General features: G+C 50.9%; 1 protein-coding gene across 1 annotated transcript; it reads left to right on the top strand.

The window, feature by feature from the left end:
* Positions 1-2,622: 2,622 nt before the first annotated feature.
* On the top strand, positions 2,623-12,902 carry PTGER3 (prostaglandin E receptor 3; the record flags this gene model as incomplete). Its single annotated transcript, XM_080623153.1, has 2 exons — positions 2,623-3,459; positions 12,615-12,902. The coding sequence occupies 2 exons, from the start codon at positions 2,623-2,625 to the stop codon at positions 12,900-12,902; spliced, it is 1,125 nt and encodes a 374-aa protein (XP_080479279.1).
* Between the last annotated feature and the right edge of the window lie 7,882 nt (positions 12,903-20,784).

The raw sequence follows: 20,784 nt of genomic DNA on the forward strand, positions 1-20,784 counted from the left end.
TGGAACTAATAAAGGGATGCTCCCTCCCGGGCTGGCAGTGGATCCCATCCAGAAATAACACACAGCTTAAGCTCATGGGGAATATTCCCACTGTAAAGCTCTGGGACACAAGAACCCAGCACAAAATGGGGGCACAAAAACATTCCACATAGCACAGGAGGACATGGAATGGGTGTAGCTCCAAATAAGACAAATCAATGTCACAACTAAACAGAGGAGAGGGGACGAGCAGGGAAAAGGGTATTTTCCCCTCACACTTTCTACTTCAAGCTGTGTGCAGCCGAATTTAGTGGGAACACTGTTCCGAGCAGGGGACTTGCTTTGCAATTGGGATCCTGCCATGTAAGAATCCAAAGTCTGGATTCTTCCATTTAAGGAGACATCATTGTACATGTTCTAGAAAGTAGAGAATTAACAGACCACAGCTCAGTAATTTATGAAGCCAGCCATCACTTCCCATGTGGCTTATTTAAAGAGAAATGTGGCTCTTCCCATTTTGTGATTTAGCCTGTGCACGTTGGTCATACAAAGTAAAACCTGAGCAGGACAGTATTTAAAACCATCACAGAACCCCAGGCTGGAAGGGACCTCAGGATCGTCTGGTCCAACCTTTCTAGGCACAGCATGACCCAGACTAGATGTCCTAGCACCCTGTGCAGCTGAATCCTGACAGCATCCAGTGCTGGGGAATCCACCACTTCCCTGGTGAGATTATTCCAGTCGCTGGTTGTTCTCATTGGGAGACATATTCTACTTGTGTCCAGTGGGAATCCCCCCAGCAGTAACTTGCGTCCATCAACCCTTGTGTTTTCTATGGGACTCCTTGTCAACAGGGAGTCTCTACCTTCTTTGTAGCCACCCCTTAAATACTGGCACATGATGATATACGATCTCCCTGAGCCTCCTTTAGGCTGAACAGTCCCAGCTCTCTCAGCCTTTCCTCCCTCGCTGCCCAGCCCTTGGATCATGTTTGTGGCCCTTCTCTGGACCCTCTCCAGCCCATCCACACCTCTTTTGTAGAACGGGGACCAGAATTAGATTTCCTTGGTATCATTTTTAACTCATAAAACACTTAAAACTTCCTAGAACTGTTAACTCTGCTTTGAAAGGAAAAGTGACTAAAATCCTTCGTGGCAGCTGAATAGATGGAGCAAGATTAGAAATTCCTGCTTGTAAGCGAACAAGTTATTGTAATGTGAAATGAGGATTTGTAAAGATAATTTATGTCAGTTCTCTGGCTTGTTGGGAGCTTCAGCCAGGTCCCACCAAGCTCCTGAGGGCAGAAGAACATAGAAATGGCATAATGCTGGAGGTGCTTCAGTGCGGTGGATGCTCTGACCGATCAGTACTCGCAATCTCATACTTAGGGGTGCTTTGTTATTTGTGGTTAATCAAGATGGTTATGGCCTGAGAACAGAGGAATGGAAGAAGGGCTGAGAACTGGCTGCTTTGTGAATATAAAGAATCAAAAATCAGTGACTTGAGGTATGTAACTGCGCACAAAGGAAGCACCTGAAAGGATGGAAAGGATACTAGAATGTCTCACAAAGCACAGGAGACTGATAAAACAATAAAGCATATTGTGGGTTTCAGCGTGTTGTATGAAATACAAGACCTGCATCTAACACAGAAGTTAAAAAATGCCTAGAAAAGGATTTTTAGAGTGGCTGATTTCAATAGTGCAGAAGGTAAAGATCAGTAGGGACTGATCGTGCCTGGCGCCTCTGGTTACACACAGGATGATAAGCGCAGGTGTTGGTGTGTAACAACACAGAGGTCTGGTGTTTTTGCATGAGCTGCTTTAAGAGTGGATAATTTCTTATTCAGATCTCAAAACTATCAGGGGAGTTCACAGAATCCCAGCCTGGTTTGTGTTGGAAGGGACCTCAAAGCTCACCCAGCTCCAACCCCTGCCACGGGCAGGGACCCCTTCCACTGGAGCAGCTTGCTCCAAGCCCCTGCGTCCAACCTGGCCTTGAACACTGCCAGGGATGGGGCAGCCACAGCTTCTCTGGGCACCCTGTGCCAGCGCCTCAGCACCCTCATAGGGAAGAGCTTCTGCCCGTGATCTCTCTCAATCACTTTGGGAACGCCTCGGCTGAGCCTGAGCTGCGCTGGATGAGTCCTCAGCGTTCGGCAGGGCGAGAAAACAGGAGGAAAAGCGCGTTCGTGGCTCACGCGCAGCGCCCGGAGCTGCACCTGACGCTCGGCAGCGACTCAGCTTCAGCGGGACAGCGGGGCCGGGGGAGGCAGGGAGGGACCCCAGGGACGGTGCCGGTAGCGCCGCGGGTGACACAGGGGCACGGCGCCGGAGTCGCCCGGGGGCAGCAGAGGCCGCGGAGCGGCTGGAGCAGCGACCACGCTGGGACCGGCAGGGACCACCCCCCCCCGTCCCGTCCCGTTCCCGCTGCGGGGCACGGCCGGTGCAGAACGCCCCGGGGCTCGCAGCGCTCCCCCCCGCGGCTGAGGGGCCGCCGCCGCTGCCTCCCCTCCGGGACGGGGCGGGACGCACCGCCCGCCTCTGCCCCCCCCCGCCTTATAACGCTGCCGCCGCGCCCGAGCGCCGCCCGCCGCCGCCATGGGCCGGCTGCTCCGCGCCTCGCCGCTGCCGACCCCGCCGGGATGAGCGGCTGGCGGCAGTGCCAGGGCGGCCACAACGGCTCCGAGCCCGGCGCCATGCGGCAGCGCGGCAACGGCACCGGGCGGGCGGCGGCGGAGGGCTGCAGCGGCGTGTCCGTGGCGTTCCCGCTCACCATGATGATCACGGGCATCGTGGGCAACGCGCTGGCCATGCTGCTGGTGTCCCGCAGCTACCGCGCCAAGGAGAGCCGGCGCAAGCGGTCCTTCCTGCTGTGCATCGGCTCCCTGGCGCTCACCGACCTGCTGGGGCAGCTGCTCACCAGCCCCATCGTCATCTCTGTGTACCTGTCCAACCGCGCCTGGCACGCCATCGACCCCTCGGGCCACCTCTGCTCCTTCTTTGGCTTCAGCATGACCGTGTTCGGCCTCTGCCCGCTCTTCATCGCCAGCGCCATGGCCGTGGAGAGGACGCTGGCCATCCGCACGCCGCACTGGTACGCCAGCCACATGAAGACACGGGTGACCAAGGCGGTGCTGCTCAGCATCTGGCTGGCCGTGTTCGCCTTTGCCCTCCTGCCTGTCGCCGGCCTGGGCCAGTACACGCTGCAGTGGCCCGGCACGTGGTGCTTCATCAGCACCGGCGACAGCCAGCTCACCGGCAGCCTCTTCTTCGCCTCCACCTTCGCTGTGCTGGGGCTCCTGTCCCTCGTGGTGACCGTGGTCTGCAACCTGGCCACCATCGAGGCCTTGGTGTCTCGCTGTCGGACCAAAGCGACCGCGGCACGCTCCAGCAAGCAGTGGGGACGGATCGCCATGGAGACACTGATCCAGCTCCTGGGGATCATGTGTGTCCTCTCGGCCTGCTGGTCACCGCTGCTGGTAGGTCACCGTGTCACTCAACGTGGGATAACCACAGGACTCCTCCATCCCTTGGGGCAGGGGGGCTCCGAGAGCCAGGGCAGGGTGCGGGGCACCAGTGGTTCGTGTTCCTCATGGGCAGTGTAGGTGTCCTCTGAGGAAAGAAAGTGGGGACAGGGACAGGGCTGGGGGAACAGGGTGCCCAGAGAAGCTGTGGCTGCCCCATCCCTGGCAGTGTTCAAGGCCAGGTTGGACACAGGGGCTTGGAGCAAGCTGCTCCAGTGGAAGGGGTCCCTGCCCGTGGCAGGGGTTGGAGCTGGATCAGCCCTAAGCTCCCTTCCGACACAAGCCGTGATTCTGTGATTCTGCACTCCCAGGAAACAGCTTTCTATGATTTTTTATTTACTCCCAACTTATAACAAAACTTCAGTGCTTTGTGAGCAAAGGTTTGATTTGTGACTTCATGGTCGCCTTCTGGCTTTCAGCACATTGCTTGCTGTATCCCTTTTACAGCAGCGTTCTGAGCTTCTTGCTTCTGTTGGTTTGAAGTACCATTGCACTGCTTTCCACCATTCTGTTACTCCTCACTTAATGACCTTTCTTTCAGAAAGAAATCACACTGTCAGCAGAGAGTATGACTTGCTGGAAGTTGTGCTTGGAATCCATGAGCAGGCAGGGGCTGAAGCAAGCTGCAGTGATTTTGAAGTTACGTGTACTTTATGGCTAGAGGAGGAGTTTTCTTCTTGTGCACAAAGAAATAGAGCTCTCATAAATGTGGCTGTGAGGAGAGGGGCTGACAAAGGTGACGGCGCGTGGGAATGAAGTAAAAACAGAAAACAATTTAATTTAGTAAATTAATTTGTAAATGAATTCAAATTCCATCAAATCTCCAAAATAACCCTACCCCAGATTAAGCCATAGGCTGAGAGTTCACTTTCTGGAGATCATTAACAGCTTGTGACGAAGGTAAAACGTGAAACCACGGTGAAAATCTAGTGAGGAGTTGAGAGCAAAGAGTGATGTTCTGCTCCTCACAGCCCAAGGAGCGTTAGGTTTGGGAAGTTAAAGCAGGAGAATGCCCTGTCACCATCCCAGCGGCTCCGTGCATGGGGCACCCGTGGCCCCAGGCACCTTGGCTCACTGATAACACTGCGGGCACGTTCTGCTGACGGCCGCAGTCAGCTCCCATGGGGACACACCAGGATTTCTGTGTTTCACAGCAGCTGACTGTTGCATGCTTCCCTGCCATTAAACAGATTAACAGATCAGGAGGTTTTTAGTAAAGGAAGGAAGGTTTTCGCCTCTCAGCGCTTCTTCTGTAGTGTTTCCGTTGGGATGCGGGTTCTGCCCTCCGCAGCCGGGGCAGCAGGATCCACGCTGCTCCCTGAGGTTTTAACGAGCCTTGTAGCATGGAGGGAAAATCCCTGCGGTGAGGCACAGTTTCCCTTCCTTCAGAACCTGAGTGCTCTTCAAACTCCGTGCGGATGCAGGGATTCCTCTGGGTGCTTCCCTTTCCGCGGCGTTCTTGCGGGTTTAACTGAAGTCAAACGGATAGAGCTGCCCTGGCCCTGCTGAATGGATCTGGGGAAGTGTTAATGGAGCGGAGCCCAGGTCGGAGCCTGCTGTAAACAACCCTGACCCCTCGCTTCGGGAGCTGGTGAGAGGGAGCAGGGATACTTGGAGCGGTGGAAGGGGACTGATTCCCGGGAGAGGAGCCCGACTCCCGGGTCAAGGGCAGGGGCAGCAGAGGAGACAGCGGCTGTCAGCACCTTGCAGGCGCTTGGTGGTGGTGGGGAGGAGCTGCTGCCCCTGCGGGTGACAGAGCCCAGTCCAGAGCGAGCCTGTGACCAGGTCACCTCCCCGTGCGGCTGCAGCACTGGGGAGCACCCACCTTGCCCCGTGGAGCTCTGCAGAACCCCTCTGCTCAGCTTCTTCTCCAGGCTCCACGCTCCCAAAGCAAGAGTCACGACTACGGGAGCGGTTTCACACGTACCCCGGCTGCTTCCGTGCCACTGCAAAGTATGAGCTGGGAATAAGAGGGCGTGTTTGGAAGAGCGACCATGGAGTAATGCGGGTGCGTGTTCAATGGAAGCCGGATTGTGGGACTCATTTAACCTCTAAACAGCGGAATCATGCAGCAGTTGTAAGAAATGGAGTTGAAACGGGAATCCAGAGATTTTCAGAGGGTTTTTTGTTTCTTTTTTTAAGATATCTGAGTTTTGTAACTGAGAATTAGTGGATTCTGACAACTTTTACTGTTGAACAATGCCCTTTTACACAGACACTGATTTTAGACTTGATCTGTTGATGCAAATGACAAAATCAAATGTGATTTAACAGAAAAGTGGCACTTCTGATGATAGTGGCTGTGCTCAAAATGAAGCCTTCTGTCTTCTCTTGGTGTATACTGGATTTGGCAGCAGACAGGGAATGCCAGCATGATCTCCTTTTGTTGTGTGCTCGGGATCTTACTTGAACTCTGCCTGGAGAACCTGGGAGAACACTTAAATTTATGATCCTGCTTTATTGTAAGTGATTTACAGTTTGTGTTAATCTTGGATTTATTTTGATGCTCAACTGTGGAGCGTCACCGTTGAACTGAACTGTCAGCAGATTGCAATGGGTCTGAGGGAAATAGGAGAGGCTGTTTCTTGATTGCACAGAAGCACCAGTGCAGCACAAACTCTCATAATAATTCTTCTAGAGCTACGGGCTCAAAATTACTCACTCGAAGTTGTTTCAAGGGTAGTTAAAGCCAAAATGCTCAGGTATTCTGCTGCTTTTCCTATTAAAATACTTGTATTTAAAATAAGTTAAATGCAGGAATTAAAATAACTTCTCCGTTAGAGGTATTTTTATTAAAAACATGTTATTTTGTAGTATTTTTAGAGGCGTAAACCATAGTTCTGGAAAGCACCTTCACTTAGAACCAAAGACTGAAATCACTGAGCTGCTCTTCTATGAATCAGGAACTGTTCCCACTAATGCTCCTCTTCCCCATTTCAAAACTGCCCCAGATCCTTTCAGTTTGGCCAAAAGACTGGAGAAAAGGGAAAAGAAAGGAACCCGTGTCCATGCTGGGCAGTGGGAAGTTCTCCTGCAGGCCCCAAAGCAGGGTCTATAACAGCATTTGGGCTGCTCGAGCTGAAATCCTCCATCCTGCCTCAGCTCCAGCACACGCAGCAAGAAGGAGTCTTAAAAATACAATGAGACAGAATTACCATTCTGATTTTGAACCAGGGTGGTACGTGTCGTACCGTGTTTGAACCAGGGTGGTACGTGTCATACCATGTTTGAACCAGGGTGACACGTGTCGTACCATGTTTGAACCAGGGTGGTACGTGTCATACCGTGTTTGAACCAGGGTGGTACGTGTCGTACCATGTTTGAACCAGGGTGGTACGTGTCGTACCGTGTTTGAACCAGGGTGGTACGTGTTGTACCGTGTTTGAACCAGGGTGGTACGTGTCGTACCATGTTTGAACCAGGGTGACACGTGTCGTACCGTGTTTGAACCAGGGTGGTACGTGTCGTACCGTGTTTGAACCAGGGTGGTACGTGTCGTACCATGTTTGAACCAGGGTGACACGTGTCGTACCATGTTTGAACCAGGGTGGTACGTGTCGTACCATGTTTGAACCAGGGTGACACGTGTGGCACCATGTTTGAACCAAGGTGGTACGTGTCGTACCATGTTTGAACCAGGGTGGTATATGTCGTACCGTGTTTGAACCAGGGTGGTACATGTAGGTGGTGTTGGTCAGTACAGGGACAAATCACACCCTTTCCATTGTGGCTATCCATGGTTCACTCTGTTCGTGTTTCATCAGGAGAATCCTCTGCTCCTACAGCTCGCTGCTTTATGTGTGAGAGAATGATTTAGGCAACAGCTTAGGGCTGATGGGAGAGGAGAAGCAGTGTAAGGGGATGAATCCTCCTGTCGTCGCGATGCATAGAAACTGTTCGGGGTTTTGGAAGCTATCTCAAGAAAAGATTGTGCAGTCTGGGACCAGGAATTTCCCATCGGGTTGCAGACCAGCTACTCAGCTCCTGCTCGGCTGAAAAATAATCTTCTGCAAACGCATCAGCTGCTTCGTTCTCCATCCTTTACTGCAGCAGTTGCCAACATAGTTTGTAAAACTACAGGAATGTATTTGGACAGCTTTTGTCTCCCCCTTCTAACTGCAGTGGAAATTCATTGCAGGCTCTTTGCAGTGTAATAATGAGCTGCCTGGAAGTCCCTGAGGTCACACAGGCTGCCCATGGGAAGTGGAGCTAGTGGCAATATGGCACAGGGATGGTTCCTAGCTGCGGTCTATGAAACAACCTGGAAAGTCCAATTTCATTCAGAGCACTGTAAAGATGTCTCAAAGGACACATCCTGTGTTTGGCTGTAGGTTTGAAAGTCAGAGCAGTGGAGGTTTGGTGGTGGTGTAACCCTACAGTCAGTGATAAAGTTTTATCTACTCAAACTGAATAAATCCAATTATCACCTTTATTCATTTTGAGCCAAATTTTTTACTGGCATAGATTGTGTTGTTCCAGTGGCTTCATTCCACCTGATGTTCTTCCTCCACCTTTTGCAGCCTTAATTCATTCAGAAGAGCAGTGCAGGGCCTGATAAACAACCTCTAAGGATATCAAACAAATAGAATTTCCAGTAGAGCAATTGTTGGGCCAACTGATATTCCAGTAAAGGAATATTATGTAATAAACCCAAAAATAAGCGGCAGTTTGCTGCTTGGGAAATGTATTTTATTAGCCTGATATTTCTGTAGCTCCATGGGTTCACTAACAAAAGGACATGGCAGCAAAGGCTGCAAAACAAGGGTCATTGCAGAGCTCCCAGAGGAAGAGCTGGGAGAAAGGGACCTGAATACCGGGAATGATGAACACGGTGTGGTTTCCCTGGCTGCAGTGTGTGCACACAATACCGGTGCCCTCCATGGCACCGTGATGCTGCAGTCCCCACTGGGGTGGGCTGTGCTGGATGCTGGACTGGTGGGCATGGGAGGCAGATGCTGCCTGCAGTGTAGACCGAGCTGTGACAGTGACAGTGACAGTGACAACAGGGCCAGCAACAGCACCCTAAACAGTGGCAGGGAAGTGGTTGGGTTGTGGTTGTGTGGGCCCGGTGCACAAGGGGCTGTTTGGTGTGGTCTGTCCCTGTATCTTCCCGTACTTTCCAAAAGCTCTACCGGTGGTTACTGATTTTCATTTGCATTTAAATTCAATGTAATCCTCAGCTGCTTCTATTTCAAGCAACACAAACAGTTCTAGCTTGCTGCCCCCGCTGCCCTGCCTTACGGACCCATCTCAGGCTTTCCAAGGTCAACACATGGTTATTGATCTGGTACCCAGAATATCCTTTTGAATGGAAAAACCCTCCCCCGTAGCCTCTCCTCCTGGGCACTCCTGCACTGGGTGTCCCAGTTCCTGGGGACAGCAGCGGTCCAGATGTGACCTTTCCGGGTGACACTGCATTCCGAAGGCAGGCTTCTGTGGGAAAGCCTTGCTGGGATCAACCTGTGGTGCTGCTGGTGATGGTTCTCCTGGTCCTTTCGGAAGGCTGACATCAAGAAGTTGACAGGACTGGGAATAATGGATCGCAAGTCTCATCCCTCAGGCTCTCCCTGCTCATTCAGGACTGCCGGCAGTACATTTAGCGCATGGTACCACTGACCTCGGCAAAGACAGTGAATTAGATGTGCATCAGCGCCACTGAGCAGGGTTATCCATCTCCATGAGGAGCACAGAGGCACATCCTGCACCTCAGTTCTGCAGGATTTCCAGGCTGTACAATCAGGAGAGGTCTTCAAGTCATGCCCAGAGAAGCTGTGGCTGCCCCATCCCTGGCAGTGTTCAAGGCCAGGTTGGACACAGGGGCTTGGAGCAAGCTGCTCCAGTGGAAGGGGTCCCTGCCCGTGGCACGGGTTGGAGCTGGGGGACCTTTAAGGTCCCTTCCAACACAAACCAGGCTGGGGTTCTGTGGTTTTATGCCCAGAAGAGATTTACAAGCAAGAAAAGGACCTGTCCAGAAGTGAGGTGTTCAGTAGCCAACCTTGGGGCACAGAGTGCAGCACAGTTCCTATCTCACCTTCCCAAGTGCCAGATCACTCCACACAGCCACACTTAGGACCTGGTACCCAGCGAGAAGCCACTCTCGCTGTTACCTGCCGTAAATCATGAAGCAGGCTCTGTCCTGGCATCAGCTCTGCCTTTTGCCTTGCTCTAAAGCACCCGAGAGCTTCCTTCTGCATCACAGCACAGGAATTTCCCGTTGTACAGCCGATAACCATGTTGTTTTGGCGGCAGGTTGTATGCTCAGAAGATATTCCCATGTTTATGGGCTCCTGGGAAAAACATTGCAATACAAAATCTAATGTAGCTTATCTTAGAGAAGCAAGTAAAAGCCTCTAAAGTGATGTATTTCGAAGCAGCTGGAGTTGGTACAGAAAGCTCAGGAGAAATCTCCAGACAACGGATACTGATGATTACATTTATCTGACATGTATCAGAATGTGATTCCTATTTCCCATGTTGTATATTAGTGCATGAGAGCATCACACCACCAATCTGGTGAGCTCTAGCACCAGCTTTAAAAAACAACCAAGCAAAAAAGCTTCTCTTTGTTTTCACATGAATAAACAGGAGCCGGATACCAAAGCCAGTGCTCCTGTGGCTGGAGCCCTGCCCTGGAGATCCCAGGCTGCTCCTCTCTGATTTATGTTGAAGGGACCTTAAAGCTCCTCCAGCTCCAACCCCTGCCACGGGCAGGGACCCCTTCCACTGGAGCAGCTTGCTCCAAGCCCCTGTGTCCAACCTGGCCTTGAACACTGCCAGGGATGGGGCAGCCACAGCTTCTCTGGGCACCCTGGGCCAGCGCCTCAGCACCCTCACAGGGAAGAGCTTCTGCCTAAGAGCTCATCTCAGTCTCCCCTCGGGCAGGTTAAAGCCATTCCCCTTGGCCTGTCCCTACAGGCCCTTGTCCCAAGCCCCTCTCCAGCTTTCCTGGAGTCCCTTTGGTGACGCTTTGAAATATGAGTGATAAAATTACCTTGAAGTGTGGATTGTGGGGTAAAAGCATGAATTGAGGCTGCTTCCTCCTTGTTTTTCCTGAGTAAATGAATGACATTTACTGACCTGCGCTTACATTCTGACATGTGCCATCCACATTATGCCCATGGCAGGACCCCACAGCCCTGTGCTGCGTAACTGGGATGGTAAATGAAGGTGCTGCTGTGCCCGACAGTTTCATCCCCCTCAAATCAACCTGTGTGTGGCTTTTGGCTTCCAGGCCAGAGCTGGATCATGATGGGAGCTGTGGGAGCCCTCAGCTATGGAAACTTCTTGTGTGAAACATCTGACAGTGTAAATAGTGTCTCTTGGCCATGCCACTGCGGATGCTGTGGGAAACATCCCTAAATATATCCCTCTGTTCACTGGGGGAGCTGAATGGAGGGAGGAAGGAGGAAATAAATACAGGTCAGGTTGACACAAAGCACAGTCTGTGCTTTCAACAAAAGAAAAAGGGTTTTTGCTGTTGACTTAAAACACTTTCTTGACTCCTACCCCAAACACCCTCAGTAACCCTTTCCTTCTAGTTTGGCTGAGCTTATATGCAAAATAAATTATCTTAAAATCAAATGGTGAAATTTAGAAGTCGTAGAAGCAAACTTTCAAGCTTTAAAATAAATTAAGACATTTTTGTATTTTAAATTCTTTTTCCTTACTGTTAATGTCATCATTTTGAAGAGCTCGGCTCATCAGGTAGTATTCAGCTGTTCCGTGTAATTGCGGTATCTGATCACGATAACATCATGGAATCATGGAATGGTTAGGGTTGGAAAATGAGGACCTTTAAGTCAATTTGCAAGGTCAGTAGTTTCCCTCTCTAGCCAAGGCCATCTCGAACCTCTTGGACACACAGCTTTGGCTGTGTCTCAGGCAGGGAGCAGCGTGTGCTGCCTGTGGTTAGCATGAGGTCAGTAAATAAAGCTGAGTGATGCTGAAAGGTTCCATGCTTATCACTCATTTTGCACACACAAACTCAGTGCTCTCTCCATGCTTACGTGCTCTGGTGAGGGAGGAAAAATGTTTATTGACAGGATTCTACCTGCAGTCCTGATCCAGCTCTGGGGCAGCAGCACAAGAGGGACGTGGAGCTGTTGGAGCGAGGGCAGAGGAGGCCATGGAGATGCTGCGAGGGCTGGAGCAGCTCTGCTCTGGAGCCAGGCTGAGAGAGCTGGGCTGGGGCAGCCTGGAGAAGAGAAGGCTCCTGAAGGGGAGACCTGAGAGCAGCTCCAGTGCCTAAAGGGGCTGCAGGAAAGCTGGAGAGGGGCTTGGGACACGGAATGGAGGGATGAGATGAGGAGTAATGGCTCCAACTGGAAGAGGGAAGAGTTAGATGGGATCTTGGGATGAAGTTCTTTCCCATGAGGGTGGTGGGACGCTGGAGGGGGTTGAATGGAGAAGCTTTGGCTGCCCCATCCCGTTATTACTTAAATACTCAAGGAAGTTGTTGCTCTGAGCCCCAGTGATCAAGAGATTAACAGAAGCCCATGATTTGTATTCAGCATCATGACCATCACGTTACTGGGTTTTGAGACTTGCACAAAGTCCTTTTAAAGCTGAGCGATAACACAGAATTCATAACCTCATCGTGTTTAAACTTTTCAATTCAGGAAGCCTGGGAGCAGGGTTATGGCAAACCCTGCCCTGAGCTCAGGACCTCCTTCACTGTGTGCGACACTCACAGGAACCTGAAGGGTATTGAGACAAGAAACCTGGAGAGGGGCTTGGGACAAGGGCCTGTAGGGACAGGCCAAGGGGAATGGCTTTAACCTGCCCGAGGGGAGACTGAGATGAGCTCTTAGGCAGAAGCTCTTCCCTGTGAGGGTGCTGAGGCGCTGGCACAGGGTGCCCAGAGAAGCTGTGGCTGCCCCATCCCTGGCAGTGTTCAAGGCCAGGTTGGACACAGGGGCTTGGAGCAAGCTGCTCTAATGGAAGGGGTCCCTGCCCGTGGCAGGGGTTGGAGCTGGAGGAGCTTTAAGGTCCCTTCCAACACAAACCAGGCTGGGATTCTACTGATTCTATTTTTTTACCTTCCAGGATATCTGCATGTAGTGATACACAGACTCTTAACAGGTACCTCTTTTTCCCCTGGCTTTCCTCAGGTAACGATGCTGAAGATGATCTTCAGCCACACATCGTTTGAGCACTGCAAGGGATTCTCCAGTGAAGCCCAAAGTTCAGAACTGCACAAGGAATGCAATTTCTTCCTGACCGCCGTGCGTTTGGCTTCCCTCAACCAGATACTGGACCCGTGGGTTTACCTGCTGCTCCGAAAGATCCTGCTCCAGAAGTTCTGCCAAGCAGCCAACGCTGTCTCCAAGTGCTCCAACAACGAGTTCAAGGAGAGGTCCATCACCTTGACAGAGGAAATCCGACGGACAGCGGCCTGAAGGAACAGCCCTTTTGCATGGAAGCTGCTTTTGCCAACAAGTCATTTAAAATCTTACTGTGAATTGGGGTGTCTGTAACTCGTCAGCATCGTGTAAATAGCTCAAAGTGCAATCACGAAGTGGACCTCCAGTGCCAAACAGTTATTTATCCAACGTGCCAGGAATTCACAAATGCAGGAAGGAATTGGGTTGGTTTCTGCATTCTCTTGTTATTATTGTTCAGAACTGAGCTGCAGAACATAGCATTTTGTCTGCCTAAAAGAGAGTTTGGAATTCTCTTGCATTAAGGTAGAAAAAAATGGGTTTTCTATCAGAGGACACTTGGAACAGATTCAACAGATTAAATTACCAATGAGACCCACTCCTATATGTATTTTAATGCTAAAATAATCTACTTCAGAGAGTCCCTTTTTCCTCCTTTTTTTCTGGAGGGACAAGGGGAGAAAGAGGCAAAATAGAGAGGAATTGAAGGAAAACAGAATTAGGAGGCTTTATTTGGGTTTCAGTGGCTTAAAGGTGAAAAGGCTGTGTTGTACCAGTGATGGTGCATCATTTTCTGCCAAGAGCTAAGGTAACATGGATTTGTCCTGATAAAAACTCATTCTGCGTGGATGCCAAAGTGAGCCCATTTGCTGAGGAGGGTGAAGCACTGGGACGAACAGCTCGAGTGGGAATCTGTGATTGTTTTATTTTAATAGGAGCCTGGGAAGGGCCCAGGCTTAGCCAGAATTGCTGTTTGCAAAGCACGCTATAAACCCACTCTGAGCAGATGGAGAGAGTGATAAACAGGTTGTAAGAGACAGTAAATGTTCTTCTTCCTGTAGATTAATGGTGAAAGTTTACAAAGCCAAAAGTACTGCTTTCAGATGAGTTGTTTTATTTGGAAATGCACACGTCCAGGGATAAAATGAACATCACATGAAATTTAAGGAATGGGGGTGCCACTCAAAACATCCTCATAACTAACATGACCTACGAAGTGGCCAAAATAGTACCCCAAATAGTGCCCAGAATAGTTTATTTCTTCTGTCCTACAAAAAACTAAATCTGAGAGCTATGACAGCTTGGAAATTGTTAAATGAAGCAGACTGGAAGAGGTGGGTTGGAGTGGGTGCATTAATCACATCTTTCGCCAAGTCGCTTTTGGTCTTTGTTAGAAAACTGAGTTCTAATCCGTTTGTGTCGCATATGAAGTTTGTAATTTAAAGAGCACCATTTTTATCTCGTTTTCTTCACCCTTTTGTAGATGACAGCCTCTAATGTCTCCTCTTTCATGGCCTGTTGGGTGAAATTAGATGCCAATAGCATAAAATGCATTGTTTTACGCCGTATACTATGTGCCATATAGTGTCGAATTCAGGGGCCTTAAAGGCAAATGTAATCCTGCATCTGGTGGGATTTTCTTGCACAGAATCTTTGTATTTACTTCTCTTCCACTGTTTATAAAGTGACTCCTCAGCAGAGAAACTGGCTCTCTCTGTTCTTGTTCTGCTACCGCCTTGTCTAATTCCTCATCTGCAGAAGTCTCATTTTCTCTGGGTGGCATTTGAGTGCGCCCTACAAGCTAATGACGTCTTACTTTAATCCAAGAGCCAGCCTAAACCCACAGAGGCACTTGGCAGTGCTGGGGAATGGGTGGACTTGACGATCTTAAAGGTCTTTTCCAACCTGGTTGATTCCATGGTTCTTTGTCAAGACATTTCCAAGCAGCAGCAGCACTCGCACAGCGTTCAGCATATCTGGGATCCTGAGAGGGAGAAGCTCAGTGAGGAAGAGTGGATCGACCCCTTCTACAGCTCTTCAGAGCAGCAAGAGGAGCGCTCTGGGTTTCCTGCCCATGGTCAATCACACACGTGGCTCTGAGAGAGCAGCTCAGCCATGGCATTGCCTGAAGTCGTCAGAGGGAAGGCACCCTCCGGAGCAGCAGCACATGGGGTCCTCTCTCCAGCATCAGGGGGGTCTCACTTCGGTTCACTTCATGTTGTTACACCACGCTTTTTTTGGTGAAAAAGGACACTTACATGGCAAAAAGGCAGTTCTGGCCCCGTGGGGGGTGGTATAATGAAAAAGCTACTTCTAACTATCAGAAATTGGGAGAGAATGCCTGGTTTTGATTTGTTTACAGAGGAGTTTGAGCACTATTTGCCAGCCATGGGATATGGCTGGAGAACGCACTTTCAAAACTGACTTCAGAGAGCTCCAGTGTCAACGAAAGCTGATGTTTCCATTTACTGTCTGGGGGGGAAGGTGTATTTTTGTTGCACTTCTTTAAAGATGCCTTTCTAAAACTGGTTGTGATATGTTGTCCTTCCGTCAAAGGTGTTATGGGAGCTGTGGTGTAGGGAAACACGATTCTGAGATCATTGTTTGCCTAAAAAATAAGCTTGTTTGTGTACCAAATCATGTGTGTTGTATCCGTCAGAATAAAAGTTCAGTGGAGTAACCAGTCTGCTTCCTTGATGGCTCTTGCAGGGACATGGGGGTACAACCGAGTTGAAGAGCTTGTGATCTGCTGGAGCTGCAGGTGGAGGGGGACATCAAGCTCCTGTATTTCCATCCCCCTGCCTTTAGGCACTGGAGCTTCATGCAGCAGAGGGGCAGGATCCCCTCCCTGAGCTGCTGCTCACGCTCTGGGGGTGCAGCCCAGCACATGGAGGGGTTCTGGGCTCAAGCGCTCACTGAAGCTGGGTCATGGGGAGCTTCTCCTCACCCAGCACTCCCAAGTCCTTCTCCTCAGGCTGCTCCATCCAGACTCCCCCAGCCTGGGTATTGCCCTGACCCAGGGACAGGGCCTTGCACTTGGCCTGGTTGCAGTCCATGAGGTTCACAAGGTCCCACCTCTCCAGTCTGTGCAGGTCCATCAGCATCCCATCCCTTCCCTCCAGCCTGTTGGTCCCATCACACAGCTCGGTGTTGTCAGGTAAAGCATTATTTAGTAACAGGCCTTTCCAATAACCAGTGTTCCACAAATCACTGCTGCTGATAGAATCCAGTAGGATCTGACAGCACAGGTCAGCTCTTATCTGCACCATCTCCACTAATGTCCATCATCAGGATGGGCAAATCCAACCCATCACAACAGAATTCAACGTGCCGCTCCAGTGAGCTGGTAAAACATCACCCTGTGTTTCTGCCAAGTTAAATGACCTCCAGAAGAGAAACAGCAAAAGACCATACGCAGTTTAGCCTGATTCCAAATGTCCTGCTTGTTTCCTTACTGCTCAATGGATTCAGAGTCCGTTTAGAGTCTCATCCCAGAGAAACAGCCACTTGCTAATATAGAGGGAAGATGATACCCAGTGAAGCTCATCTTCCCAATTACAGCTTTTCATGGCTGCTGTCCTGCAGGGATATCCTCCTGGAAGAAAGGGAATAAAGGAAGTGTCCCATGGGCAGGTGCTCCATGGCAGAAACCTGGTTTTGGTATAAACTTCTCCTGCAGCTGGGGCAGAGCCTGAGCCACCGGGTGCAGGAGTTAATGTCAACAGTGCCCAGCTGATGGAAACCTTGAAACGGGTGCTCTGCAGCTGATAACATCAAAAGCAGCTTCATTTACAGTTTCTCAGCCCACATGATGCTGCAGAACTGGAAACCGCATCACTTCGTTGTTACCTGATAGTGAGCACATGTGAGCAGCTGGCCATCAACAGTGGCTGCTGCATTGAGGTCTTTCACTTGTGGGGACCAGAAGGGAGCATAACTCCATCTGCGGGTGCTTTGACATGAAAAGGGACCCTCTTGGTGCCGAACAGACCAAATCCAAATTAGGGATGGAGCATCTCTTGTGAGACTCCCAAAGAGCTGTGCAGGGCCACAGAGCAGCATCGAGCACGGTGTTTGGGCTGTGGTCACTTTGCAGAGCCACACATTACATGCTCCATCTGTGCTCAGTGTTCAAGGCCAGGTTGGACACAGGGGCTTGGAGCAAGCTGCTCCAGTGGAAGGTGTCCCTGCCCGTGGCAGGGGTTGGAGCTGGAGGAGCTTTAAGGTCCCATCCAGCCCAAACCATTCCATGATGCTATTGTTGACGTCATCTATCTGGACTTGTGCAAAGCCTTTGACACTGTCCCACACGACATCCTTGTCTCTAAATTGGAGAGACATCAATTTGATGGGTGAACCACTGGGTGGATAAAGAACTGGCTGGATGGCCGCACGCAAAGAGTTGTGGTCAATGGCTCCATGTCCGGCTGGAGACCGGTAACGAGTGGTGTCCCTCAGGGATCGGTGTTGGGACCGGTCTTGTTCAACATCTTTGTCGGTGACATGGACAGTGGGATTGAGTGCGCCCTCAGCAAGTTTGCCGATGACACCAAGCTGTGTGGTTCGGTTGATACGCCGGAGGGAAGGGATGCCATCCAGAGGGACCTCGACACGCTTGTGAGGTGGGCTGATGCCAACCTGATGAAGTTTAACCATGCCAAGTGCAAGGTCCTACACCTGGGTTGCAGCAATCCCTGGCACAGCTACAGCTTGGGCAGAGAAGAGATTCAGAGCAGCCCTGCAGAGAAGGACTTGGGGGTGTTGGTTGATGAGAAAATGAACATGAGCCGGCTGCAGTGTGCGCTCGCAGCCCAGAAAGCAACCGTATCCTGGGCTGCATCAAGAGGAGCGTGACCAGCAGGTCGAAGGAGGTGATCCTGCCCCTCTGCTCTGCTCTCGTGAGACCTCACTTGGAGCATTGTGTGCAGTGCTGGTGTCCTCAACATAAAAAGGACATGGAACTGTTGGAACAAGTCCAGAGGAGGCCACGAGGATGATCAGGGGCTGGAGCACCTCCTGTATGGAGACAGGCTGAGAAAGTTGGGGCTGTTCAGGCTGGGGAAGAGAAGCTGCATGGAGACCTCAGAGCAGCCTTCCAGTATCTGAAGGGGGCCTACAAGGATGCTGGGGAGGGACTCTTCATCAGGGACTGTAGTGACAGGACAAGGGGTAACGGGTTCAAACTGAAACAGGGGAAGTTTAGATTGGATCTAAGGAAGAAATTCTTTACTGAGAGGGTGGTGAGGCACTGGAATGGGTTGCCCAGGGAGGTTGTGAATGCTCCATCCTTGGCGGTGATCAAGGCCAGGTTGGATGAGGCCTTGGGTGACGTGGTTTAGTGTGAGGTGTCCCTGCCCATGGCAGGGGGGTTGGAACTGGATGATCTTAAGGTCCTTTCCTACCCTAACAATTCTGTGATTCTATGAAACCCAGGCTCAGCCTCGCTGCAGCCCTGCTCCCAGCCCAAGTCCCCCACACAGTGTCAGGAACACCTCTCAGCCCGGGCTCCACAGGACATCTAATTTTAGGTTTCCCTTTTATCAGTTAATTTGATCTCAGTTAAACAAAACCCAAGATCTCAACAAAGAAACTGAGCTAAAGGGAAAATGCAGAGTCAAGAGAGCACTGAAGGCTGTGACATGAGCGAGGTGGAACCACAAAAAGCAAATCTGTTTTATCATGAGCAACAGGAAGAACAGCAGCCAACAGGTCTGGTTGCCCAGAGACAGCAGAAAGCTCCCACTCTGAGGATAAGCGCTTGTTTCAGCTGCACCAGTCTCTGCCCCGAGCCACAGGAGCTCCGGTGGGATGTGAGGAGGGTTTCACAGGCCCAGGTTCCCTTGATGAGGTTTAACCTGAGGAAGAGCTGACCCTGAGCGCAGCCCCACCACCAGTGGTACCCTGTGAGCCCTGAGGAAGCTGCTGGTGGTTTTCCATGTGCTTCCTCCACTCACAGCTCATCCTGGGTCTCTGTGCAGAGCCAGAGCTGGTGCTCAGGCTCATGGAGGGCACATCCCAGCTTGTTTAACAGATCATAGAAGCATGGAATCATTGAATCACAAAGTGGTTTGGGTTGAAAAGCACCTTAATATCATTCAGTTCCAGCTGCCTGCCATGGGCAGGAACCCCTTCCACTGGATCCTCCAATACCCTTAAGGAAACCAAATGCAATGGCTACAAATGAGTATTTTCAGCACAGTGCTGTGACAAGTTACCAACACAGTGACAAAGGCCAAAGAAAACAGTGTTCTAATGAATGTGGGCTGCTGGGTCACCAGAGGCACTGAGAAAGCACACATAGGGCTGAGCAGGTCCCTGTCGGAAGCGGGAGCATCTGCTTGCCCGCAGGTAAGATGCTGTGTGTTTGATGGAGTAGTTTAGATCACACCCGTGCAGGAAAAGGTTGGGATCAGGGATGTTACCCACAGGAGCCGCACGCCCAGGGCCACTTTCCATGGAGGACTGAGGTGTTATTCCATCTCACAGTGATCCCTCAATCCCCCAAGTCCCCAGTGTCCAGAGAAGCAGGGCCGGGCTTCAGCAAACCCTGGATCTGGCCTTGGCTGATGGTGAATACATCAAATTCCCCTTTGTTTCATCATCTGTGCATTGCTATCTGCACTGTATGGACACATAAGTGTATGTTCCCACACACTTGTTCCCATCTAATCCCAATGGCAAACGTAGCGAGCTTTCATGAAGCAGCTTCTTCCATGCTCAGGTGCTTGGTGAAGAAGCTCCCTGGACCCAGCAGGAGCTTCTTGGGATGGCCAAGAGGATTCCCACCACAGCAAGAGCTGGTGCAACTGTGCTCTATGGGCATGAGTTCAGACCTCCCAGCTCCCACAAGGAGGGAGGAAGGGATATCTGCAGCCAAAGGAAGAAAGAGCCATCCCTCAGCTGCCTGCGAGCACCCAGGAATCCTCAAGGACTTTCAAGTGAGCAATAACCCAAACTTGGCTCATGAAACAGAAGCTTGCAATCCACAAGCTATTTGGGCCCAGCAAGTTGGGTCTGGTGGATCTTTTCCAGGGGTGATGGGACCGGAAAGGTATTTACAGGCTGCGTCCTGCAGATCACCACTATTTATGGGACACGAGTCTCTGTGTAGCTCACTGGCATTAATGTTCCTGACATTCCTACTCTGAGATGCCCGGCTGAGACTCGGCTCCTTTCTGTGCATTATTAATCTGCAGCCATTTCACTTGGGAACAAGAGGTTATAAATTAACCGGCTCCTACTTTTATGGTTTCCCCGGTTTTTCTCATCGGAAGCCGGGGCACTGCAGTGAGCTCCTACCCGGGGTTGTGCTGGAAAGGGTCACAGCTTGTCCTAGATTCAGGAAGCAGCAGCGAGTGAGTCCCCAGGGACACTGGAAGGGTGCTGTGGCTGCCCCATCCCTGGCAGTGTTCAACGCCAGGTTGGACACAGGGTCTTGGAGCAAGCTGCTCCAGTGGAAGGGGTCCCTGCCCATGGCAGGGGTTGGAACTGGATGAGCTTTAAGGTCCCTTCCAACCCAAACCAGGCTGGGATTCTATGGCTATATGAGTTTGGAGCCGTGATTTGTGACTCACTCTGCAGCTCCAACCGTGTCTGGTTGGCCCCAGCCAATGGCAGTCCTCTGGCCAGCTCCATTGAGCTCTGGTTTCTCTCTGAGCATTGCGAATGTTTCAAGGATGAAGTCAAAGGAGAATCAATTCCGAGTTCTCCCAGGCTTGTCCCTGCTGGCGTCGCCGTCAAGCATGGAGCAGCCTCAGCGGCCCCAGCGCTGATGAAGGATGCGCAGAGATTCAGCCCTCACTTCAGTCCACTGCAGAGCGTAAAGAACCGCTTTGAACACACACCATATGAAATATGCTGAAATGCTTTTTGTTACAGACAATGTATTTATATTTTGGGCTGCTTTGTTTTGATAATAAATTGTGGCAAAGGAAAGAAGCCCCAGTTATTATGACTTGCTGTAAACACACTGATTTAGCAAACCCTGTCCACCCTTCAGCACACAGGCTGTTTGCACTGAGGGGAGCCACAGTTATTACACCATCCATTAGGAGAAATAAATGCGGCGTTTACAAAAGCTCTTGGGCTGGCAGATGGAAAGAAGCATCCGCCCTGCTTT

The sequence above is a fragment of the Psittacula echo genome, assembly GCF_963264785.1.
Source record: "Psittacula echo genome assembly, chromosome: 7".
Lineage (NCBI taxonomy): Eukaryota > Metazoa > Chordata > Aves > Psittaciformes > Psittacidae > Psittacula > Psittacula echo.